The sequence below is a fragment of the Thamnophis elegans genome, chromosome Z, assembly GCF_009769535.1.
Source record: "Thamnophis elegans isolate rThaEle1 chromosome Z, rThaEle1.pri, whole genome shotgun sequence".
Lineage (NCBI taxonomy): Eukaryota > Metazoa > Chordata > Lepidosauria > Squamata > Colubridae > Thamnophis > Thamnophis elegans.
In genome coordinates this window covers 23,614,803-23,641,821 of record NC_045558.1, presented here as the reverse complement: position 1 = coordinate 23,641,821, position 27,019 = coordinate 23,614,803, and the positions used below count along the sequence as shown (strand labels likewise).

The window sequence follows — 27,019 nt, the reverse complement described above, 5'->3', positions numbered from 1 at the left end:
CTGCTTTCAAGCCATTGGAAAATATATCCAATCCAACTTCTGTGTTTGTGTTTGTTTGAGAGAGAGTGAGTGAGAGAGGGATCCAACTTCTCTGTGTGCGTGTGTCTGTTTGAGAGAGGGGGGAGGGAGGGAGAGAGGGAGGGAGGGGGAGGGAGAAGAAAAAGAATGAAGGAAAACTTATTTCACAAAGGAGAAAAAATGCTTTAAATCAGAACTGAGTATGCCTGGCTGTGGAATTCTGGGAGTTGAAGTCCACAAGTCTAAAAAAAATTGAAACCCCTATGTCAATGCCTCACTAGCTATAAACCTCACCGCACGTCACTGATGTAGGTCAACCATAAGCTACTTTATATGGTTTATATTATTTTGTCCCATTGCTGGGCAGTTGCTACTTTTATATCAACCAACTAGAGAGAGTTAAGAGTTAAAGCTACATTAAAAAAATATTAACAAATATAAATAGAGAGAGAACACTATGAGACTACTTTATAGACTCATTAAAAACTGATGATAAAAGCTCCCCCCTCCCCCAAATGTAATTGTGCCATTTATTTTGTGGACAAAAACTCTACATCAAAGCAAAATTTCCATTCTGGGTGGTAGAACAACCATTGTAGTCGTTGACTTACAACTGTTCATTTAGTGACTATTCAAATTTACAACAGCACTGAAAAAAGTAACATGATCATTTTCATAGTTATGACCTTTGTAGCATCCCCATGATCAGTTGATCAAAATTCAGATGTTTGGCAGCTGGTTCATATTCATATATTGCTGGGTCCCAAGGTCATATGATCATCTTGTACAACCTTTTGACAGGTAAAGTCAATGGGAAAGCCAGGTTCATTTAACAACCAGGTTTCTAACTTATCAATTGCAATGATTCTCTTAACAATTGTGGCAAGAAAGGTTGTAAAATGAGGCAAAATTCATTTCACGAATGTCTCACTTAACAACAGAAATTGTGGATTCAATTGTAGTTGTAAGTTGAGGACTTCCTGTATTATCAATATTTTTATTCAGTTGTTGGTTTTTTTTACTCAGGGCAATTGCAATTGCCCCTGCAGTTTTCTTGACGAATTTTCAGAAGTGGTTTGCTGCTTTCTCCATCCTAGGGCCGAGAGGGAGTAACTTAGCTTCATGCCTAAGGTGGATTTAGAACTCATGGGCTCCTCCACCAAACAGGCTGCTATTAAGATTATAGTGCTGCAAATTTTCTTAAGAATGGATGCTTACAGATTGCAAATACAAGGCCATAAGCAGTGTTAAAAAGAGGACTCCTTATAGATACAGCACATAATCATTTTCAGAGATTGCCCGGACAAGTCCCTGCAGTTTTCTTGACAGCTTTTTTGTTTGTTTGTTTGTTTAGTTGTTCGCCATCACCTCTTTCCTAGGGCTGAGAGAAAGTTATGGGACGTCTGCTGGCTTTATACCTATGGTGTAAATCTCCTGGTTTCTAGCCCAATGTTTTAACCACTTACACCAAACTGGCACTCTATCTTCTTAGTAGAAATCAGTAACTGAAGGGTCCTGAGTGCTTTCTGAGCGTGCTTGTTTTCTTGCAGACCCAAAGGTGCTTTTTCAGGAGGCAACTGAACTTTCTTATTTGTTTGTTTTTTTCCCATTCCTTCCATTCCCCACTGTCCTCTCAGAGCTGAAGAAGCTTCTTGGATGAGAAGCGAACCATCTTGAAAGAAAAAACAAGAAAGTCCAGTTGCCTCTTGAAAAAAGCACCTTTGGGACAATCATGACCTGGATGACTGAGAATCTCTACAGACTTTTTTTGCAGATGTTTCATTACCCAAACTAGGTAACATCATTAGTGCTGAATGGGCTATATTAATACGAACACAAATGTGTGCGTGTATGTGTGCGTGTTCGTATTTATATATATACACACACACACACACAGTGTTTGTGTATGTATGTATGTATGTATGTATGTATGTATGTATGTATGTATGTATGTATACACATACACACATATACTGCTACGTTCTATAGTTTTCCCTCTGGTCCGTTGACTAGGGGGTGCTGTCCTCTCTCCTGATTGGTTACCTGTTTGACAGCCAGCATATAGAAAGAGCTGTCAAACAGGGCCCAGTTGTTGCCAGTTAGCTGAGACGCACGTATTGCAAAGTGCCGTGTTTGGCAACCTGTTAGCATTAAAACTGTTAGAATTTTGAAGTCCTGCTCGCTTCTGTTGGTCCACCTGCGTTCTCCCTAGCAAGAACACTGGCGACGAGGATGGGATGCTGGGGTGGAGCCCAGGCAGAGCTAATAAGAGTCATTGTAACAAAGCTGAGTCACGAGAACTGAATTTCCTCAGAGGAATCACTCGACTAGAGGTTGAGTGAAGTCACAAAATCTACACAAAATCTGTGGTCTGATTATCAACTGAGCCAACAAGTTATCTCAGAATGGCTTCGATGAACATGTTAGCAGTTTTTAATGGGGCCACAGAGACTTGAGACTCATATATTTCCCGATTTGGGGCCATAGAGATTTGAGACTCATATATTTCCCGATTTGGGGCCACAGAGACTTGAGACTCATATATTTCCCGATTTGAATGTTTTTTAGAAGCCAATGACTACACCGGGCTATCTGAAAATCGAAAAAAGTCATGTTTTCTAAATTTGTGTGACACAGAGATGTTTAATATTGCGGGGATGCTAATGGCCCCCCCAATCCGTACACACTATTTCATGGGATGTGTTAATGGTGAAACTAAGGAATCATTACGCTCCAACACCATCCCACACAGCCCGCCGGCATGCCTTTCATAGGAGAAGCCAGCATGAGGGAGAAACAATTAATGAGTATGCGGCTGCTTTAAGGGCCACTGCTTTACATTGTAATTTCAGAGATTTAGATGATGTCCCTCTGGACCAAATTGTCGGTGGTGTGCGAGACCTCCATATATAGTGCCGCCTCCTGGCCAAACCTGAATTAGATCTACAGACCGCGCTAGATGAGGCCAGAGCAATGGAACTGTCAATGCGCTCGACAGAAGAAATCTTCCAAGCCTAAATTCGCAGGAAAACTGCTTGACGTGCATTATGAAGATGTCAGCCCTGAAGAGTCAGTTACTGAGGATGACGAGGTCCACCGGTTGAAGGTGGAGCAGGCTAGAGGTCGGCAGGGTAAGCCACCAATTGCCACCAATAATTGCCCTGGGTGCAGAGGTAAACACAATAGAGCAGAGTGCCGTTTTAAAAACATAATCTGCCTCTGTTGTGGGAAACGCAGCCATTTAGCCAAGGTCTGCAGGGCAGCTGTTCCTTGCACTGGTGCTTTAGAGGGCACTTCGCCCAGCTCTAGCCAATATTACAGAAAGCCCTCCAAATTCACTAAGGGGTCTACTCTCAGGAAAAGAGAATCCTGTTTCTCTGTCAATGAGGGCAGGGAGGAGATTAGACCAGATTACCTATAGTCCGAGGGGGAAAAAAATTATAACAGTCAAATTGGAGGGGCAGTCCTGCCATAGTTTCTTGGGCAACTACAAAAAGACTCATGCCTAATTTGGTCCAGACAAGGTTGAGACCATGCCCGTTAAACCTAAGGGATTTCCAGGGGAATCCCATTCCAGTTTTAGGCAAATATTTTTGTAGGATGCAGTTTAAACAGTTTTGCAGGGAGTTACCTTTAATTATAGTTAAAGGACCACGACCAAGCCTATTAGGATTGGAGTGGTTTGAAGCCCTGGGGTTGAGGGTGACTGGAATTGACCAGATCCAATGTAATCCATATCTAGATATGTTGACTAAAGAGTTTCCATAAGTTTTTGGGGGAGGGTTATGTAGGTACACTGGTACCCCAATTTTGTTTAATCTAGATCCCCAGGTTCCTCCGCTGTATCTTAAGCTGCTCAGTGCCTTTTACATTAAAATCTAAGGTTGACACAGAAATAGATAAGTTACTGGCTCAAGGGGTACTAGAACCTATTGATCACGCCCGTTGGGAAATGTCTATTGTGACCCACGATTAAGAGTGATGGATCTGTGCGCATATGCGCTGATTTTAAGTGGACTTTTTCAAATCTAATGGAGAGGTTATTGCAGGGCATATTAGGCGTCGTCCCTTATTTTGATGATGTCCTGGTATTGGCAAGGTCCCTAGCCGACCTATTGTCCCGCCTCCATACCGTACTTCTCTGGTTCAGAGACATCAGCTTGAAGTTAAAGACAACCAAATGTCAGATCGCGGTGCCTCAGGTCGAATTTCTGGGATTTTTAGTAGATGCGAAGGGAATCCATCCTACCCCTGACAAAGTGCAAGCTATACAACAAGCTTTGACACCGTCCACTAAAGCTGAGCTACAAGCTTTTCTAGGGCTCTTAAATTTTGATAACATTTTTCTGCCGCATAAGGCATCGTTGGTAGAGCCCCTACACCATTTACTAGATCAATCAGCAAAATAGGCATGGGGAAAGCAGGAAGCCGCAGCTTTTCAAGCTATAAAAAATCTCCTCACTTATAACAGCATCCTCTTGCAATACGATGAGTCTCGTACCTTTAGTGTTGGCATGTGATACTTCCCCTTATGGGGTTGGTGCAGTCCTGAGCCACAGACTGCCATCAGGACTAGAAACTCCAGTTGCATTTTTCTCTCACACTCTCTCCTCGCCAGAAAGGAATTATAGCCAACTCGATCACGAAGTGTTGGCTATAGTGACAGGAGTGAAATGCTTTCATGCCTATCTTTACAGCCGCCACTTCCATTTAGTGACTGACTACAAACCATTATTAGGCATCATTGCTGGGGACAGACAAACTCCTCAAATTCTGTTTCACCAGATGGACTGTTTTCCTGGCAGCATATAACTATACATTACATTACAAGCCAGGTAAACATATTTGCCACGCCGATGCTTTGAGCAGGTGCCCGTTGCCCATCGCAGTTGAAGACCCAGCGCCAGCCTCCACAGTTTTGCTAATTGATGACATGCAGCTGCCAATCACCACGGCTGATGTAGCTAAACACAATGCCCGGAACAAACTGCTATCTAAGGTATTTGATTGGACAACGAGAGGATGGCCGACAGGTCCGCTCAGCACCGAATTACACCCATGTGCACTCCGTCAAAATGAACTTTCATCTCAACAAGGGTGCCTCCTATGGGGCAGCAGAGGGGTTATTCCGGCCTCCCTTCGAGACTTTGTGCTAACCACGTTACACGAGGGCCATCCAGGCATAGTCAGGATGAAATCCCTGGGCCGAAGCTATGCCTGGTGGCCTGGAATGGACCAGAACATTGCACAGTGGGTTTCTGGTTTCCCGCCCTTGCCAATAGTACCCGCCGGTGTTTCCCAGGGCCCCAATCCAAAACTGGGAACAGCCAAGGGTTCCTTGGTCCCGGGTACATATGGACCTAGCTGGCCCCTTTAAAGGCCAGACTTTCCTTGTAATTGTCGATGCATTTTCAAAGTGGATCGAAATAAGTTTAATGCCTGTGGCCACAGCCCCGGCCATTATCTGAGTATTAAGGCGGTTGTTTGCTACCCATGGGTTGCCTGACTTGATTGTGTCTGATAATGGGCCCCAATTTACAATCTCCCTAATGGCCACTTTCTTTGCCTGCCTGGGGATCCGCCACGCTTTTGTAGCCCCTTTCAACCCCGTGGTGAAGGCTGGGCAGAACGAGAGGTCCGCACAACCAAGGAGGCTTTAGCGAAGTTTGGCCCCATAAACTGGCAGGAGGACATTGACAAATACTTATTGTGGCAGGATACCACCCCATGCACTATGACCAACAAAAACCCGGCTGAGTTGTTAATGAGTAGACGAATAAGAACCACTTTGGACCGCCTCCACCCAGAGTATGCCCCTGAAATGCACTTGGACTCTCATAGCCAGCTTAGGGGGTTCACCTAGGACAGAAATTATACTGGCCATCCCCTATGGTTGTCGGGCATAGTTAAACAAATCACAGGGCTGTGCTCTTACATAGTAGAGATAGAGGATGGAAGGGTTTGGAAACGCCATATTAATCAATTGAGGGCTAGGCAAGTTACCCCAAATATGGTGGCGCAGCAACCACGCCAGCTAAACTTGCATACAACCTCAGCCGAGACTAGCAAACAGAATTTACAATCTCGCTGTTCTTCCCCAGAGAGGTTCGACACTATGATAGGGGAATCCAACCACAGCCTTACCTGCTCTTCCCAGTGACATTCCAGCGTTGCCGAATTCCAAGGTGTCGAAGGCGTCGTCGGAAAACAAGATGGCGCAGTCTCCGGTTAATCCAGAAGCTCCAATGCGCCAACTACCTACCAACTACCTATTACCAACTACCTACTAAGGCTGCCGAAAGCGCACTGAGAAGGTCAGGGCAGGTCCAGCACCACCCTGGCTACCTGGAAAATTACGCATATGCATCCTAGGTGTGAAGGAAAGCTACCTTCTATAGTTTTCCCTCTGGTCCGTTGACTAGGGGGTGCTGTCATCGCTCCTGATTGGTTACCTGCTTGACAGCTGGCATATATAAAGAGCTGTCAAACAGGCCTCAGCTGTTGCGGGTTAGCGGGTATTGTGAAGTGCCGCATTTGGCAACCTGTTAGCACTAAACCTCTTAGCATTTTGAAGTCCTGGCTTGCCTCTGTATGTCCGCCTGCATTCTCTCTAGCTAGAACATATACATACATATATTTATATATAGAGTATCACAGAAGTGAGTGCACCCCCTAACATTTTGTAAATATTTAAGTATGTGTTTTCATGTGACAATACTGAAGAAATGACACTTGTATGTGTATGTATACACACACACATATATATTCACACTATTTTATATATGATATATATGATTTATATATCCTGCACGCAGTGATTTCTAGAAACAACACCTGCTCGTCTCAGTGGGAAAGATCAGTGAGAAAAATCCCAAATGCGAACACTGTCCAAGTGGTCCTTAAGAAGACCGCCGACTTAGGGAGGGAGGGAGCAGCGGAGGCTTTTGGCTTTCATGCCAACCCAATGCTCGCCGATTGGCTCCCTCAACGAGCCTCTCTACAGCGGGGTTCAAAGGGACGGAGAGCGGGATAAAACACCGGAGCGCTCTAAGCCTTGGAAACTCTCGCCTTTCCTTACCACGGAGCCTTGGAAACTCTCCAGACAGAGACGCATCCTTGAAGCCCGGGTTTCGCTTCTCTCCGCCGGGGCCCCGCCTTACTCCCCACCCATTTAGCCGGCACTAGATCCGGTTCCCGTACGGCTCCAGCGGCCGATAAAGGTTCCGGGTCGGAGGCCTGATAAATGGGCGCCGCCGCTGGCCGCGGGAGGAGCAGTCGCCTTGTTGTGGCTGCCCGAGATGGATCGGCTTGAGTCGCGACTGTGAGGGCCGGTCGGAAGAAGGAGAAGGGGCGGCTGAGGGAAGAGAGACGCGGACGGGCTCGCAGATCCTGACGGGCAATCCCTGCCGCCAGGGCGGAACAAAAGCGGGCAGAGGAGACGCACCGGAGCGCCCGCTCTGATCCTGACCCGGCTTCGTTCCCCGCATCTCCCGATTGCCATCCCCGTGGAAGCCGGCCGCGGCTGTAAACCTCCTCAGCGCCTGGAAAGCAGGCCGATCTCCCGGGAAAAGCGAGCTCGGTAAGCTCGGTAAGGGCGGGTTGAAACGGAGACGGACAGAGAGGTTGCCTCAGAAGCGCTGCAGGGTGGAAGGTGAGAGGCGCCCAGAGCAGGTGTTTGTGTGGAGAGGAAGCGTTGCTGAGGGGAACGCTTTCCCTCTGCCGTCCCCGGATGGGCCTGGGAACCGCAAAGCCTGGGTGCCCCTGATGCCGTTTGTACCAGAGGGATGTCTCCCTCCCGGTCCACAGCTACTTTCTCAATGCCTCCTTCGCTGTAACTAACGCCGGGAAGGGGACGCTCAAGGCCGGGGAAAGACTGCAAATCTCAGCAGCCGCGGATTAGCCTGGAGGATTTAATAAAAGACTGGCGAGGGGAAACAGTTCACCTTCGCCGAAACTTCACTGCCTTTCGAGGGCAATCCAGGGAAGGCACCAGGGTGGCACCAGGGAAGGCCAGGGGGAAGGTGGGAGATCCAGGAGGGTTGGAAGAAAGTCCGGTTCAGAAAAAGCGGGGCTTCAGCGTTTGGCTTGGAGGCGTTTGGCTGAGCTTTTCAAGCAGCCGGGGTTGGAACCAGTCCGGACTATTATCGTAGGCAGTAATCCAGAGGAAGGGGTAGATTATTCCCCCCCCCCCACTCCGTTTTGTGGGAAAACGCTTTATTTTTCAGTGTCATCTTAGCAGGTAAATTAAGATTTCCAATCTATTTTGGCAATTTTTAATGTAGGATGGACAGGTTTTAATTGATTCCAATTAGCAATTGAAGGATATGTCCTTTTATAAGGAAAGACATGCATCAAATTAGAGTAGCAGAAAGTTAATTTACTTATTGGTAATGGGATGCTGTCTGTATAGGGATTGCTCAGAAATTATTATGCAAGGGGCTAGTGTAAAGTGTTTTCCAGTTCTCATTCCCACTTCTTTCTTACAATTGGCCAGGTGACAGATTCAATTTACCTGTTAACTTTGACTGTTATGTGCATACAAATTTTCAAAACAAACAAATCTAATTTCTCCTTGTTACCTTATAGAATGGTTCAAGAAAAATCTATTATTTCATTTTTTTTCCTATTTCATTCTATTTCTATTGACAGGATTTAGATTGTGATTAGAGCTAGCATATTTTTTATTATAGATCTACTTTAAGTATGCCCACTGTTTATAGAAACAGCTGTTAGACATGAATGTATTTGGTAGCATTATTTTCCACAAACACAGTCTTAGGTCAGACCCTTAGATTTTAATCACTTAGACATTTGAATAGGATGTTCCTAAATTTAAAAGCTGTGTAAATCTGAGAAATAAATGTTCAACTAGGTAGCAAACCAAAAACGGATAGTAGGAAATTATAGCTAAAGATGTGGGATTAAATCTTTTGTGTGGTTAAATCAAAGAAGCCTTATCTAAAAAGCTTGAGAAATGAAAATGTTTTAGAAATTTCCAACAAAATTGAATAACTGTTAAGCATAATTGCTTTTTAATTAGGTAGTTTCCAAAGGATTACAAGAAACTATATTACACATTTGTCTAACCAACATATATTTATCCAGTTATGAGTATTTCAGCAAAAAAATCAAACTATAGCTGATAAAGAAAAAAGCAACTAAAGTGCAGCAGACTGTAAACTAATCCTTTTTTTGAGATGGTATAATATAACATTAGAAAAGACAACTAAAACAACAAAGCACTTTTATACAAAAGAAGACTCAGATTTATTCCCTATTACCATACAGTGGAAGTTATTGAAATTTCTATAAGGGGTTGATCGTTGGGAAAAATTTCCCAAGTGATTGGTATAATTAAACATATACCTATATCATGAGATTGCGGGGAATTTGGCACACCTTGGAACTGAACAATAACGTATTATGTATATCCATATACACCAATGGAAGTGTTAATTGCCTCTTCACTGGAGATGTTTGAGCAACTGATTATGTGCGTGCAAGTGCCAGCTTATTGCAATTGCATTCATAAGTTAATTATAAAATTCTATAATTTTATTTCAAACTACCTCAAGCTTAAGTTTATTTGTTGTGCTGATTTGGTTTTGATTTTGAGTTACTGTTTTACTACCTAATTTTTCTGTCTTTTAATATTCTATAGCAGGCAGAATCTTTAGGGACTGAAATGGGCAGAAATAAATAAAATCTGTTGGAAAGCATTTTAGTATGGATCTCGGACCCTAATGATATTGGACTCAGAAGTTCATATGGCTTTTCCAAGTCTTTGTCTCTAATATAATTTCATAAATAATTCTGAACCAAATAGTATTGTTTCTAATACATTTTTTAAAAAGGTAAGTAAGAAAAGGGGAAAAAATGAAAAAAGTGAGGGAGAAAAACAATAGCTAAACCAGATAAATAAATCAAATATATTTTACAGACAAATTTAATTGCATATGTGTCTGTGTATGTGTTTGTATAAACAATTTATATTTCTTTTGTGATTTCCAAAATTTATAAAGGCATCATTGCTTTTTAATGAAGACTGAATAAAAGAAGAAGATGATTAATGTTTACAAACTAGGCTTTTCAAAAGATCACTGCCCTCGAGTTTCAGCATATTGGCTTGGATAATTAAAAATTAAGCACTTTGTTTTGCTTAAGATATTTTTAAAAAATTAAATATGAACACCTTCTATACTTTATGTTTCCTTAAAAGTACTATTTCAAAGCATCAACAATAAAAACTATAAACAAATGTCTTTCTGATAGTACTTAAGAGACTTTAGTAGTTAAAAGTAGCTGCTTTTGCTTCATTCTACTGGAATAGATTATTAATAAAGCTATCAGAATGCAGAAGATCAGAGCTGTCCTTTTAGTTGAGTCTTCTTTAAAGAAGTGAATCATATGACATAGCAGACTCATAAACAGTATGCACTGTTTAGCATGGAAGACATAATACACAGTTCTTCTTACCCAAAGCATATGCTGATAATAGTTAGCTATACTGTTGAACCAACCTAATACAGACAAAGTAAAAAACCTTCCTTTTTCTATGATAATAAACATGATAGACTTTGAACTTGGAGGCTTTATCTGTTTCATGCCAACCAATGTGGAAAAAAAATAGAATTGTGTACCTGGATAATGGATAAAAAATGGAAAAGATATGCATCTTTACAGAATACAAACATTTTTTCCCTCACAATTGTTGCTTTCCATGTTTTGTTTTGTTTTTGATTACCAACATCTTGAAAATATATCAGCATTCAATAGCATGGTATGTTTTCCTAGCTTTTGTTGTATCAAACACTGGATAGCTTTAAAAAAATAAGGTAATCTTTCTGCTTTAAAAGTATATTTATAAAATTGCTCAACTCAAATCATACCAACTTTTCAGAAAATTCAGAATTACTATTTTTAAAAAGCTCAAAAACTGTTTTCTAATAAAATTTGATTTTTGAATTTAATGTTTGGTTATTTGGCAGTCAGATGAACAAATGTATTGAAACTGTGGTTCGGACTCCTCAAGTTTATTGGGATGCATTGAAAAAGTACTAGTATTGCATTCAGGAACCCATTTTTTAAAATTATTAGAAAGTCTAAATTGTTTTCAGGTAATCCTCAACTTACAGCCACAATTGGGACCAGAGTTTCCATTGTTAAGCAAGGCAATTATTAAGTGAATCATGCTTTGACCTTTTTTGCCATGGTTATTAAACAAGTCACTGCATTTGTAATGTGAATGATGCAGTTGTTAAGCGAATATGGCTTTGCTTGTTCGGAAGCTGGCTGAGAAGGTTGCAAAAGGTGATCAGATAGTCCCAGGATGCTGCAGCCATTCTAAATACATGCCAATTGACCAAATTCTGACCATGTCACAGGGGATGCTGTGACCATTTTTTAAGGACCACTTAAATCCTTAAAGGATCATTTCTTAAGTGATTGCTTAAGTCGCTTTTTCAATGCCATTGTAATTTCAAATGGTTGTTAAATGAATGGTTGTAAGATGAAGACTACTGGTATTGAATCTTCAGTTTAGTAATATAGTGCTGACTGAAAATGGATACTTTCTGATTAAGTGCTCAGAGGCTAATAATTTAAATATGGTGTGTCTGCAAACTTCATATTTGAAGCTAAAAGTTCTTTTCACCAATAAATGCAGGAAAAATCTCCTGATTTATAAGATAATTCAAATTACATATCTTGCTTTAAACTATCTAGACAATTACAATTTAGAATATAAATATGCACAATTTATTTTTGTAAACTCTAATGTTTTGATCAGAACATGAGTTAAGCATTACAATTTCTATTTTGAAGTACAAAATATACTAGCATTTTCAAACTTGCGAGAATTTTTATTTAGAATGAAAGATACAATTGCTAAGAAAAAAATATTGAAAAAAATCTCTGATCTCAGCAGCCATCCTTTCAGCTGAAAAAGTATTCTATCACTAAAGTAGGGGTTCCTGAAATTTGAAATGGTTTGTTGTATTTTTACAGAACAAATAAGTTCCATCAAATAAATTGCAACCAGATTAATATGCCTACATCAAATTCATACAATTTAGATGATTCCAAATTGTATGAAATTATTTTGGATTGAATATCTACAAAACCTTTTTCAGTGCTTGCAGTTTTTTTGGATATTTTTGAGTGTGATACAGTGGGTACAATAATATGTTTTCCAAAGGATTTTTGTTTTCAAAACTAACAAGTGATAATACAAAAATCCCATTTTTGTAAAAAGAGACATATATGTTCCCTATATTTAGTGATATTTAAAAGTTAAATAACTCTACAAATCTATTCAAAAATCATTTAAACTCTCTAAATACTTCCAGATTTAGCATTAAGTTAATGGAGATTCCTTTATTGTTGGAGATAAAAAAAAGCATAGAATACATCTTTGGTGTACTTTTAGTACTATATAGATGTTTGTTTCTATTTCTAGAGGCAATCTGATAGCACAATAAAAAATAAACAGCTTTAGTACATTATTATTTATTGGGCTTGTATTCTACTTTTCCACCAAGAAATGTGTTGAGCAGATTAGTTTATAGTAAAAAAAAATAAAAACAATTCATATAATACAATGACAAAGATATCTTAAAACAATAGTTCGATCTGCATATAAATCATATGCAGATATATTTAAATAAAATTTTAAACAGGTTTTGTAGTCAGAATATAAAATGTTTTGGATTTGAAAAAATCAGAGCAGTTTCAATGTTTTAAAGTCAATACAAAAGATATGATCCAAAGGTATTTTCCCCACTAAGCTTAGATTTAGCTGTTTTGAGAAACAGCTCAGTATTCTGGGCTCTTCTGGGCATTGCAACTGAATTTTTGTGTTGTTATATGTGATTGTTTCTGGTTGTTGTTTTGTTTTAAACATTTAAAAATGTTTCAAGCCTTGCTAGTACAGCAGCAGGGACTGTTCAAGTCCTTATGATAATGGGCTAGACTGGATGGAAAATAGTGCTGGAGTAAAAAGCACCAATTATTTGAGTATAGGGCTAAAGAGCAGCTATGGATTTTGCTGGAGAAATAAATTTATTTTAGTAGATTGATTAACTGTTAGTGCTAAGTGCAAAAACCATTACTGGTTGGTTTATTTTTGAGCATTGTATTTATGTATGCATTTCATCTTTCCTGCTATGCCTTCTTGAGATTCGGGTTACGTTTGAATGCAGACTTTGTACGCTTATTACTAATCACCCAATCTAAAGAAATAATTTTCAATAAAAATTCTAAAACTCCTTATAGGAGACCACAAAGAGCAGTTGAACTTATTGTGAAGTACATTTCAGAACAACAAGAATGGATTAAACATTTCTTCTTCTAAGTAGAAATCATGACTTCTTCCTGTCCGTTGGAAGAAACCTTTCTCCTTTAGTAATTCATTAACTTTAACCAATGTACTTCTTTAATAGATATTTCACTGTAATAACAATGATATGCCATTGGCAAGAATAATATATACAATGGAGAATAGCATATAATACTTAGGCACAATAATTCATGTTTCTTAAGGCTGTTGATATATCTGCCTCCTCTTGGCTGAGCATTCTAGGTAAGTATATTCTCTATTAAATGTGTAATTTCCTAATTTCAAACTTAAGAAACAAATAATCCATTAACCTTTTGGTACTCGACCCTAACAAGTAGTCACATATTATTGATCAAAGAGTGATGCTCTTTATTCATTCAGAACGGAACCTAAGCTGGTACCTGCCTACATAACTTATTTGCTGCTAGCCCCATCAACTGCTATGCTTGTAGGGACTTTTGAAGAATAACTAAAAAGGGTAGTTGTTAAGAGAGTAGTACCTGTATATATGTAATTTAGAAATGTTCATGAAAATGAAAAGCATAGAGCTCAGAACAAAATAGCTTTGAAAACAATTCAATGACACATAAATTCTAGTGACTGCATATACAGTAGTTTCCTTGTCAAATGTGGACACAATATTCCAATTGCCTTCTTTGCAGAAAGTTTTTTCAGCTCCCTAAAGTGCTTTTTTCAAGTGGCAACTGGACTTCTGGTTTTTCTTTGAAGATATTTCGCTTTTCATTCAAGAAGCCTCTTCAGTTCTGACTGGATAGTGAGGAATGGAAACATTTATGTTCCTTTATTTTATACATTTATACAGCTCCCTCGTTTTGCTTATGTTCCTAGTAACCTCCTATCCAATTACTACCTCGGCCTGATCCTACTTAGCTCCTCAGCACTGACTAAATGAGCTAAATCTGATGAAAAAGCATAAAGAACGTCTTCAGAATAAGGTTAAGAGAATTTTTCTCCAGTAGTCTGGGAGAAAATTCATTTTCATTGTAAGTCTCTATTTGCAATTGGATAATTTGAAATGTTATGATATTTTGATACTTCTTAAAAAGTATTTGCTTAATGGATGAACTCGCTGTTGAGGTTAGTTAGTTTTTTCTGAAAGGGAAATACTGTACTTAGTGTCATCCTTCTTGAGTTCCCAAGTGATACTGCTTGGCAACAGCAACAACAGCACAAATTGAAGTTAATACTTGGTAAGAGAATGCATGTTGTAGTTGCTCAATAGCTCTCAAACGTTTTTCCACTTTTGTAGTTGTACACTAATATTTCTAAATCTTTTTTTGTGCTCTGAAATCAAGTCATTATAATTATTTATTTTAAGTACCTTACTTCTGTGTAGTTTTCCTATGCAATGCCAATAAATTGCAGTGAAACTGAATTCTGGGTTACATTCACAAAGACATTTATGATATTTCATACTTTAATATAAAAAGCAACTATTGTTATATAACTAAGTTGAAATAATTTCCTGAATTTCAGTCAGTAATAGTTCTGATTATATGAATGTTAGATTTCCTTTAGATGTACCTTTAAAGCAAATGCTATCATAATAGGGTTCAAGAGTTATTTATTTCCCTTTTAGTAGAGATAATTGGTGCTATTTTAAAGCATAGTCAAGATTTTATCTATTCATTATATTTCAATTTTATTAATTGTGGATAAATTCTTGACAGAGTCTGACTTAGTAACACTTTACATACTACAGTACACCTTTTCAAATGACAGCGGTAATTGGGAATAAAAGATATATTGACCTTTTTGGATGTGCATATTTTGCCTTATTAAGCTAGAATTGCTTTCATTGATCATGATTTTTTAATGCAGATAAAATACAAAACTATACCTGATAGTTTCTAATTTAACTGAGCTCATGGCATGGATTTGAGGGATAGCAAACATTTACCCATACCCTATTAAGTTGAACTGGGTCATTACGTTGATATAGTAAATGGTGATAATTACATCATTTTGAGATTTTCATAAAGGGAAAATCATAATTTTCATACAGTTTTGTGATTGTGTATACGGTGTATGGAATTTGACTACTCTCTACTATTAAACTATGTTTAACTCATTCAGTGACTCTTCAAATGTATGAGTGCATCTGTGATTGGTAGTTATGAGCAGACCTTGTACTTACAGATGTCATAGTATCTTGCAGTTCTGTGATCACAATTTATGATCTTCCCTATGGCTTCCAACAAGCAAAGCCAACAGGAATTGGAAAACAGTCATGTGAAGGCCTCACTTAATGACCCAAACAATCAGTGGTGGGTTGCCAATTTTTTTATTACCAGTTTGGGTGTGCTCACAACACTTCTGCACATGTGCAAAAGCATCCTGGCAGGTGGGCAGAGCCTCCCACCGCCGCTATTGCCGGTTTCCTGATCCGGGCAAGGAGCAACCCACCTCTGCAAACAATCCTCGCTTAACAACAGCAGCCAAAACTGCCAGAAATACTGTAAATGAGTCAGTCACAAGGTTTTTAAACTTATGACTATGTTACTTAACAACGGAGTAGCATTGTTAACAAGGACTACATCTAAGGTGGCAATAAATTCCATCAATCTGCTCTTCTCCCTATCCTTTAAGTACCTTTAGCTATTATTGTAGTGTTTAAATGCTTCATACTGAAATGAAGTCTCTCTTTTATGTCCTGACAGGAAATACCTTTAAGTAGCATGATCTGATTCTATTGCTTCATTGTAATGTAAAAACTGAACCATATATTTATAGGATGTTGTTAGCAACATCCTATAAATATATGGTTCAGTTTTTACATGTAAAAGCAATTACTCAATATATTTCTTAATATAATCATAATGATTATTCCAACAAATTATATTTATTCTTTGATAATTTTTTGTTTTTATACACAGTTGCTGTATGAGGGAGATGGGCAGTCTATAAATTTGATTGATTGATTAAATCCCATGTAAAAATAATGAAAGGGAATGTTGGGAATATTACCTTCTCTTTTGGCACAGGACCATAGTTGAGTAATGTCTACGTTTTCAAGCTTTGCTTCCTTGCTTTCCAGTCTAACCTGCTTGTTGTCTAGTTTCCTACCAGCTGTTCAATATGGATCAGATAGGAGACAGTCTTGATCATGACTGTACTTTATTATCTTAGGCTATAATGGCAGAATCCTGAAAGCCAGACAGTGTTTTCTTTTTCCTTCCTCTTATAACTCAAGCATTCAAGGCAGAGTTAGTTTGTGTCTTTTTCAAAACTTTGTCTCTCAGATTTTAAAAAATGGTTTTGTAATACTGTCATCTCTGATTCTTTGCCTCTTCAAATTAATTTCTTCCATTTTGTTTGTCTAGTTTTTGTTTCCCTTTAGTTCAGCTATTGTCTACTGGTGCTAGTTTGCTTTTATGAGTACATAAATTAAACAATATTTTGGAAAAATACTGGCAGAAATATGTAGAAGATGCACTTTAACAACTTTAAGTAAACCTTATTGTACCCAAATAAGTTCTGGTGGCACAAAGTGCCACATATAATCCTTCATCTGCTATTCATCTGCCCATTCTGGCAAAGAAAGTATGATCACACATCCATGGTCTGAACATCCTGTTCAAATCTTGTGAGTTATCTCTCAATTTTATGATATTATCACATAATAAAATTATTAGTTGTAGCGACATTCTGGTCTTGTGATTGCTGACAGCTAAGATAAGGTAGTAAGAATCCTTTTCTAAGAACTTTATGCTAAAGTTTCTGTTTTAGACAATGGGAACAAAAAGACACAAAACCAATAAATCAACATTGCAAAAAAACATGTGATGCTTACAAAAGTCTTATCTGTTTACTGAAAGTGTTTGCCATGAAAATTCTTATTTAAGACATAGTGTGTCATCCAAATACTTTGAAATCTTTCTCTGTGATAATTCCACATAGTGTAAAGTAGAACATTGGAAAATTTAGCATTTCCTAATTCAATTGGCTGAATTAATTAACTGAAATAAACAACATTTTGCCTAGTATAAGATACCGTTTAACTTCAATTTTCCATTTCAGTGTCTTTTAATTCTTCATTAACTATACTATAATTAGAAGGTTATCTTATATTGTTGCAGAATAAAATAATATGTTTCAGAATAAAGCTTATATTGCTTTTTTCTAGTGGTTAGAGTTCAAAGTGTGGATTTGGACATAATATTTTACTATGTTTTCTAATAAAGATGTTATAGTTTAACAGAATAAATCTTAAAACTATGTAGAAACAGCTAGAGAATTCCCTTTTGCCCACATAACGTCAATATAGTTTAAGATTATGATTTACTGTAATTTTTCAATATGATCAGTTTTGACAAAACCTTATTAAAATTTTTCAGTAGAATTGGAATCCTGTTTTTTTTCTTTCAGACTTAACATGCTACTGATTTTCATCCCAAGTGATTGAAAAAACATAAAAGAAGCACACTTGTTAGTATCAACATGGGAAATACAACTACTAAGTTCCGCAAAGCACTTATCAATGGAGATGAAAATTTGGCCTGCCAAATATATGAGAGCAACCCTCAATTAAAAGAATCTCTGGATCCTAATATTTCTTATGGGGAACCTTACCAGCACAATACTCCATTACATTATGCTGCTAGGCATGGGATGAATCGAATATTGGGGTGAGCATTGTAGACGTACATTTTCATCTTGCTTCAGTGAGACGCACAATAAGATTGCATTATTACCAGATGGTTCCTACATGATTTTATTTTTGAAGTGGAAATGTAATTTCATAAAGCATGGACAGTACTGATTAGGATTTCTGCCAGACCCAAGTAAACGAAATGAACACAATGAAATGTATCAATAGGATGCAGGGAAGCAGGGAAGAGTCTCCTGGCAACATAATATTCTCTTCATTTAAAATGTCAAGTGGAAGGCTATTTCCGTATTTTTCATTTAGCTAACTGGATTGCAGTATATGCTTAGATACAAAATCATAATGTTTCATTTTGTTGGGTATTAGTAATAAGCCAAAGTTTTAGAGCGGTTAAGTACTGTTTGAAAACATTGTTTGCTCTTGGATTATTGACTGTAGTTGTAGCTTAGTGAGATGATCAATGAAATGCTTGATTTCTGGAATTGTGGATAATTTTTGGCTTGGTCTTGTGCTTCATGCAAATATCTATGTTAATTCACAAAAATGTAAGGCAAGGACATCTAAAAATCAAGGACAAAGGTGAAAAATGTGAAATTAACCAAAGAAGCGGTGATTAGTTTGCTCTTTGCTTTGTTCACCTATAATATTTGATTCTGGCTTTTTATATCTTATTCAGCAACAACTTATAGCTTGTTATAATATGTAAACATATCACTTAAACATATTAAAATTATGTTATTTTATACTTCTAAACAGGTGAAATAAGTTCGATGGACTTTGAGCATTTTGTTCTAACAGTGAATGAAAATTATTTTTTACATTTTTCTGTCCTTACAGAAGTATTTTGTACAGTCACAATCAAGAAATGCTTTATAGTTTTTCATCTTATAGTTGTGTGCATATATTTCTTTTGATGTGCAGTTGTAGCATTTTGATTATGTGCTATAATAATATGTAATCGGTTATTCACAACTGCCACTTTTTAGTAAAAGACCAAAGTCCCTGTTAAAAATCTGAAAGTGCAATTATTATTTAATTTATTTTTTCTTGTGAACTGTCTCACGAAGGTCAGAACTCTATGTAAAAATTTCTCTTCAATGATTTCACTATTTTAATTATCCTGGAACAATCACATTAATAAAAACTTCAGTACTTATTTTAATTGCATGTCTTAGGAGACAGAATTCAAGAACTAATTATTTTGTTTTCTCTGAAATATTTTCTGCTCAGTAGCATGGGAAAAATATGATTCGTAGTTGCTTAAAATTCAGAGTAGTAAAATTATCTTCCAAATTACATAATTGTTTTCTTTATATAGGACTTTTCTTTTTGTGAGAGATGGGAACCCAAATAAACGAAATGTGCACAATGAAACTTCTATGCACTTGCTTTGTATGGGACCTCAGATTATGATTCCTGATGGAGCTCTTCAACCTCGCCTGACAAGACCTTTTGAAGATGATTTTAGAAGAGCAGATTGTCTACAGATGATTTTAAAATGGAAAGGAGCAAAGCTTGATCAAGGGGAATATGAAAGAGCTGCCATTGATGCTGTTGATAACAAAAAAAATACACCTTTGCACTATGCTGCTGCCTCAGGAATGAAGACTTGTGTAGAGGTAAAAATGCATACATAGGTAGTCCTTGACTTATGAACACCGTTGGGACCAGAGTTTCTTTTGCTAAGGAAGGTGGTTGTTAAATGAGTGATGCCTGATTTTACAGTCTTTCTTGCTATGCTTGTTGAGCAAATCATTGTAGTTTTTTTAGTGAATCACGTGTTGTTACATGAATTAGCTTCTCCCATTGACTTTGCTTTTTGGAAGCCAGTTGGGAAGGTGACAAATGACCCCAGGTCTCTGCAACTGTTACAAATATATTCCAGTTGTCAGAGTCAACAGGAGATATTGTGACAACTATGTGTAAGAACTGGTCATAAGTCAATATTTTCAGTGCTGTTGTAATTTCAAATGATCACTAAGTTGAGGACTACCTGTAAATACTTGCTGAAGTGAATAAAAAACATATATTTGGCACAAAAGATAGGCAATGTAATAAATTATGAGGCAGTGTTAATAATTTAAGAGTATTAAAGAGAGCACTAAAGAAACACTACATCAAGAACTGTGTTTTGTATTACATTTTATACATTTATATCATGCTTTTCTTCTGTGGTAGAATTACAGGTAACGCTCCTCAAATTTGGAATGGGGCTCCATTCAGTCGCTGTTTAACTTCAACAGATTTGCTTCATCAAGCACAGTAGCTATTCTTAAAATACCTTATGGTATTCCATATGTTCTACTATCTTAGTTGTAGAAGTGTAACCTCTGAATTTAAACTTAAATATCAATTTTGAAATGATTCTTCAAGTTGCATAGTTACCATGGAGAAGCCAGGAATACTTCAGTGTTCCCAGCAGGCCTAGAATTTCTTGTTACGTTATACTGATGTCATTTCCTTATCGACTAGGTTTATTTAGCCAGGGTGGGAGACCTAAAAGATCTGAGAAAGGGCCAAGATTTCAGTCTGATCACAAGATTTTTAAGGCTAAATTTTTATAATGCTCTTTATGTGAGAATCACTTGAAAAAAGCAAAAAGATCCTGTTTATGTAAAAGATAATGCCAAGCACTATTATTTGCCAATGGCTTGTGGAAAAAAGTGATAGTGCTAAAAATAATGTTTGACTAAAAGTAAAATTGTAGATGTGGTGGCTCAGTGGCTAAGAAGCTGAGCTTGTCGATTAGAAAGGTCGGCAATTTGGCAGTCTGAATCCCTAGCGCTGCATAATGGAGTGAACTCCCCTTACTTGTCCCAGCTTCTGCCAACCTAGCATGTAAAAATGCAAGTAGAAAAAATAGGAGCCACCTTTGGTGGGAAGGTAACAGTGTTTTCCATGTGCCTCTGGTGTTTAGTCTTGCTGATCACATGACCACAGAGACATCTTCGGATAGCGCTGGCTCTTCGGCTTTGAAATGGAGATGAGCACTGCCCCATAGACCTCGAAACATCTAGCACATATGTGTGAGGGGAACCTTTATCTAAAATTGTAGAACGGATACTGAATGGTGGTAGCTACAGATTACATGAGCTTAGATTGATAAACCATACTATTATTAGGTGTTTGTTTCTTTATTCATGTCAGAAGCATCACAATTAAAATAAGGCATACTATATGGCATAAAATATAAAGTACCAGGTTAAAATATGTACTAGTTAAACAGATCTTGCCCCGAAACTAGCAAAATTAATTGCATAGAAATGAGCACCTCATTATACTTTGGGTACTTCAAGTATTGAAAGGATTAGCCAGCTATAAACTGTTGCCCAGGGGACATCTGAATGTATTAACAGCAGGTGGAGAGTCCTTTCATGTCTCCCATTACTAGAGGAATTACAGGCTTTTAAGTTTGAGCATAAGTACAACATGAATGATATATCTAGCATGATTTATGCATATATATTGATGAACTGCAGGAGAAGACCAACCCTCAGTTGCAGTGCATGAAGTTACTTGATGCTATATTGAATAAAAGTTAGAGCACCATTTAATCTAATATTAAACACTGGATCCATTCACATGTAGTATGAATGCTAATTAATTTTCTGCAAAAATGGGGCACTTTGGATTTTCAAAATGAGCATGGCAATCTTGGAATTAACCAATTGTTATAATTTTTTGAAACAAAGAATTGTACAAATGTTCATTTATATTTTTTTTCACATCCTCTGCTATAAGGGAGAGAAAAAATAAATGACATAATGGCTAGTACTTCCTAGAAGTTAATTGCTTGTTAGCACTTATAAGAAGATAGCTGATAAAGAAAGCGTTCCTTAACGGGGGAAGGCTTTGAGCTAGGTTGAAAGGAAAAAGGGAGTTTAACTAAAGTTAGAGCCTGCAATTTCTGTATTCCTGTTTCCTATCTAATAATGAGTGTTTTCACAAAAGAAAAAGTTGGGGAGTGAAGGTAAATCCAAGGTTATCTAAAATCCCCTTTCCATTCCATCACCTTATTCATGAAGAGAACATATTCTTCAGAAAGACTATAGATTGCTCAGAGATTACATCAAGTACCAGACTTGGTACTTGGACAGATTTCCAGTAATTTCCCCCTTTCCCCCCACTTCTAGATTTTGGTAATACTAGCCAGGTCTGCTCTTTTATGCATAGTGAAATTGTGGAGGTCGGGCATTTAATAGAAGGAGCCGCTGGAATCCAAATATCTGATTCTGGCTCTTGATGTGAAGTTTAGGAGCCAGAAGGAGAGAGTCATACAAGATATGGAAACTGCTTTTCCCAAGAGCACCCTCCAAACCTACTTTGCCCATTGCAATCAAGGTCCTTTTCCTCCATGACCTCCTTCATTTCCTAGCCAATACTTTTGTCTCTCACAATAGATAAATTTGGTAAAGGAACACTCAGCCAGTGATTTCAGGTTTAGATCAGCTGCTTAGGTGCCATATCTTGCTCTCACCATTAACAGGAAGCCCTGACAAAAATATTGAAATTTGAAGCCTTTCAGGAAACAAGCCAAGATCCCAAAGTCCAAAGCCAGTGCTGTTTCTAAAGTCTCTTGTAAGGAGCAGTTCGTAGGACATTAATGCAGATATATAGTAGTTCAGCAGTGACATTGTCCCAGATCACATTCCAGACTACAATAAAAAAAGATTAAGCTTCCAGAAATATTCTCCCAAACCACTTCCCTGAATAATCCAGATGAAGTTAATAGATAAAAACATAATTAGCCAATGGAGCCAAAGCTATGCCTGTAGCTGCCAATGAAAACCTTTTTGCTTTCTTAAAGCTCGTGCTTGTTTCTACTCTGGTAAACTTAGACTTTCATGACACAGAGAGAGATTGTCAAAGTGTTAATTGCTAACTTAAAACTGTCCAGAACTCTAATATCAGGAATTAATCAACCATCTGGTTCCCCAGATAAAATTTACAGATCAGAGCTGTAATTTAAGCCATGGTGCCTAAACAGAGACCTTTGCAGGTTTTCTGCAGCAGTTCACATGTAGCAATATTTTCATTCTTAGTTGAAAAACAGACCATATTCCAACTTACTAAAATCTTACAGCAACACATCAAACTTCTAAATTAACACATTTAGCAGCCACCTTAAATTTACACTTCCCTTAAACACACCTTAAATTTACACTTCCATTAAACACTTTGGTTGTACTTCCATAGTGAAAAAAAAGCTATCATATAAAGTCATTGTTTCATATTTCCCTACACTGCCTGAAAGTTTGTAATATAGTTTTTTAAAGATGTTTATATAAAAATGGGTTTTGAAATTTCTTGACTTTTTATAGTATTATCCATAGTATAAAAAAATCACTGATATTTCCATTTAATTTTTAGCTTCTTGTAAAACATGGTGGAGACTTGTTTGCTGAAAATGAAAATAAAGATACTCCCTGTGACTGTGCAGAGAAGCAGCACCATAAAGAGTTAGCTCTCAATTTAGAATCTCAGATGGTGTTTTCACGAGATCCTGAAGCTGAAAGTATTGAAGCCGAATATGCTGCTTTAGATAAAAAGGAGGTAAAAAAAAAGGAAAAATGATTTATATCAGCCAAATATGTATCCTCTTAATGTGCCTTTTATTAGAAAAAGCCTGAGTCACTAGAGAACTGTGTAATGTTTATCGTAAGCTCTTGGGCTTGTGTATTAGAATCACAAGGAGCTGCTTTAGAGCAACTAGATTTATGCATCTAACCATTGTATTCTCCAATAAACACAAACTGTTCAGAGTCTCTTGGAAATAAGGGTTCTTTAATGTGATTTGCTCCTTGTACCTTCTTTGAACTGACTATATCATGTGCTGAATTTACTCAAATTTACATTTGAGTAAATATTTACATATGTAGAAAGAAATATGTTCCAAATATCTGTACTTTATAAATACAAAATGAAACATTATTTAACCCAGTGGTCCCCAAGCTTTTGGTTACCAGGAACCAGTCTACTGGAGAGCATTTTTTTTTTTTTTTTTTTGGTGGATCAAGAGGACATGGTTTCGTGCACTGCCTTAATCCTGCACGTGCCCGAATGAGGCTTCTCTTTGCTCAGATTGATTCCTGGCAGGCCATAAACTGGTATTAGTCTACAACAAGGGGATAGGGAATCCCTGATTCAACCTAGTATGCTAGCTACATTAAATGTTTGAGGTTTTTTATGGTAAATAGGGATTTTTCTCTTTTACTTTACTATTATTAGTAACTTTAAATTATTGCAGACTTAGTTTTTATATAGAAAAACCTTTTTTTCCAAAAAAGAACGATAAAGCAAGAGGGGTTATATTGCAGTATAGAGTGTTGCAGTTCAACACTGGAAGAATATCAGCTGTTGACATGCTTCTAATTGGTCAGACGTACAGCGTGTGTGGACCCTTTTTCCCATCTAAACCATTTGGCACATCTCAAAATGTGAAATTTGTCTTTTCTGTACTTTCTTGACTACATGAAGACTAGTGGTCAAGAATTTGTGTGCTTGTATACAAAACCAAACCAGGTAAAAACTAAAAGCAGCGTAGTATACTTGCAAACCTGTGTAATCTTAAGAAAGATATCTATTTCGTGCCTTGGGCTGCTTTGCAGTAGTTTTTTTAAAGTTCTGATGTGCATAACAACATTACAGTCTTAACTCTCCAATTTCTTTAAAAGAGTGAAAATGGAGGATCTACATTTAAAAAAATGTATAATGATAGAAAATGAGGGGAAGAGTTAGTGTTATGCCCTAGTTATATATAACATAATAGTTTATTGTATAAATTAATGCTTTCTGAAAGACTCAATAGGAGAATAAAAGATATTGATGACAAGTTGAACAAGCTTTACATTCTAGGAACCATTTTTTTCTTTTTAAAAAAATCTGAAAAATAATTGTTGCTCTATTTATGCTGAAACACATGTTTGAGCACAATGCATGTCTATTCTAGTGGTTTTGAACCTTTTATTAGTAAATTGGTTAAAAAATGAAAGTCATAACCTCAAACTCTTATACTGACTGCATGCAACTTTCAATTTTAGCAATGTTCTTCTAAATGTGCCCTCACCACCACCAACGCACCAATTTGCATTAAAATTTTGTTACAAGATTTTGGTTACAAGACAAGTACGGATTTTATAGGGGATTGTTTGGGTTCTGTTTTGGGCCTGAAATCTGCATTGGCCAGGATGATAGTGCATACTCAGCAAAGCTATATTTGTATAATCACGACCAAACTTCTCTCTCTCTCTCTCTCTCTCTCTCCACATTTGTATGAAAAAAATATTCAAAAGTAAAACTCATGTTAATATTTAAAAAGCTTTTTATTCTACTGTTGACTGAAATTGACAGGCTTTAATGGCTCTGAGGGCTTCAAAAATCATTTTGGGGTTCCTGGTATTGTGGGGGATTATTGGGTAGAAAAATGTGAAGGTTAGGTTGCCTTGAACAGTTGCCATAAAATTCATTTTAAGAGTTTTTATCTAGTTCATTTTGAAACCTACTTATAAATAAAATATTTTTATTACATTATTTCATTCCATCTCACAGCCATATGAAGGACTACGACCTCAGGATCTTCGAAAGCTCAAAGATATGCTGATTGTAGAATCTGCTGATATGCTGCAAGCACCGTTGTTTACTGCCGAAGCTTTGCTCCGAGCTCATGGTAATCAGAAACTATATTATTCAGCAAAACCTTAATAACAAAATATATTTTTCCTCTGTTTTTCTAATAAAAATGACAGTGTTATAAACACAAATTGCTTAAATACTTTATTCCATTTTGCATTTCTAGTAATTTAACCCATTCCTTATGTTGCAAAGTATAAAATCATTTTAACGTTGATAGTGGTAAGATTATATTTAGTATTTTAATGATCATCATGAAAGAATAGTAATTTTATTGGAACCTGAGCACTAAATGTTGGTAATCGTTTTCCTCTGAAGCTGGATAGGTCCTCTCGTTATGAAATATAATCTAACAGGTATGTGAATTGCAGATGTACCTCTCATAGAATTCTTAGATGCAAGAGAACGAAGTAGCTTGAATTGTTTATTCCTGCCTTGAAGAATAAAGTATATTAGATCAGAATAATCAACGTAATGCTAAAAGTTCCTAAAAAGATTATAGCAAGAATGACAATTTATGTCAAATTCTTGCCTATTATTACAATCTAATTAATAATCCAGGGTAAGGTGAGATTTGGATCATGATTTGGTTTAGTCACTTTCTTTAAGGAATTAACTCAAATTTTGTAGTTTTAGCCTAACTTACTTAAGGAAGTTCAGATGATTTATCTCATTTATGTGCAAGGTAACAATATTTTAAAAATGATCAGGGCTTGTAACAAATAAAACAGGGTGACTATAATCATGAATAACTGTAAATCAAACTCTATAAGATCTCAAATTCAAACGTAGAGCAGTTCATTCTCAAATTGAGAGTATAGAGGACTGTTTCTTAATAATATATTAATTGTAACTTCATTCATTTGGTCACATGAAATATGAATAGCTTGTATGTTAAAAAAATAGGACTTCTCTATATTTATTTAGGATTAAGCAGGACAACTATTTAGCTAAGCAGAACCAAAATTCTATAGTCTAAATCCTTTATGAAGATAATTTTGGAACCATGTAGCAGGATATACCTGAGATTTGATTCTTAATTTTTTATATACAACGGTTATAAATCAGTGAATGAGACATGAACAAAGAGAAAGCTGATCAGAACTGAAGATAGGAATAAAAACACAGTTTTATCCTTTTTTTGTATCTATATATAAAACAATAAAATCTCACAAATCAATTAATAAATTGTTGAACAGCACCTAATAAAATTGGCTTTCTCATCACGGTTGCAAAATGTCAGAGTGTAGTCAAGTGGTCCAAATAAAAACTGAACTGAAATAATTTATTATAAGCTCAAAAAAATTAGACCACAAGAGAAAATCATTTCTACTTCTGACAGCACTAAATCTAACCATAATACAGCATAACATGTAGCACAAATCCAATCTGTATTTTCTAAAACT

The 27,019-nt window shown here is 37.0% G+C and overlaps 2 protein-coding genes across 9 annotated transcripts in view; one reads left to right on the top strand and one right to left on the bottom strand.

Moving 5' to 3' along the window:
- The window catches only part of KRIT1 (KRIT1 ankyrin repeat containing), a 44,898-nt gene extending 37,724 nt beyond the window's left edge, over nt 1-7,174 (bottom strand). The window contains exon 1 of one of the 3 annotated variants that reach the window (XM_032237693.1): nt 7,097-7,174. The gene's annotated coding sequence lies outside the window, so the exon portion shown is untranslated. Of the gene's footprint in view, nt 1-6,162; nt 6,707-7,096 lie in introns of those variants that run through there. The other 2 variants (XM_032237695.1, XM_032237694.1) reach the window with 2 other exon arrangements.
- A 77-nt stretch (nt 7,175-7,251) lies between these two features.
- ANKIB1 (ankyrin repeat and IBR domain containing 1) overlaps nt 7,252-27,019 on the top strand; it is a 49,248-nt gene continuing 29,480 nt past the window's right edge. For 5 of the 6 annotated variants that reach the window (XM_032235722.1, XM_032235723.1, XM_032235725.1 and 2 more), the window contains exons 1-5: nt 7,252-7,597; nt 17,744-18,003; nt 19,303-19,603; nt 23,355-23,537; nt 25,533-25,650. In XM_032235722.1, coding sequence (XP_032091613.1) covers nt 17,816-18,003; nt 19,303-19,603; nt 23,355-23,537; nt 25,533-25,650 — 790 coding nt within the window. In that variant the 5' untranslated portion in view covers nt 7,252-7,597; nt 17,744-17,815. The remainder of the gene's footprint in view (nt 7,598-17,743; nt 18,004-19,302; nt 19,604-23,354; nt 23,538-25,532; nt 25,651-27,019) is intronic. The other variant, XM_032235724.1, reaches the window with a different exon arrangement.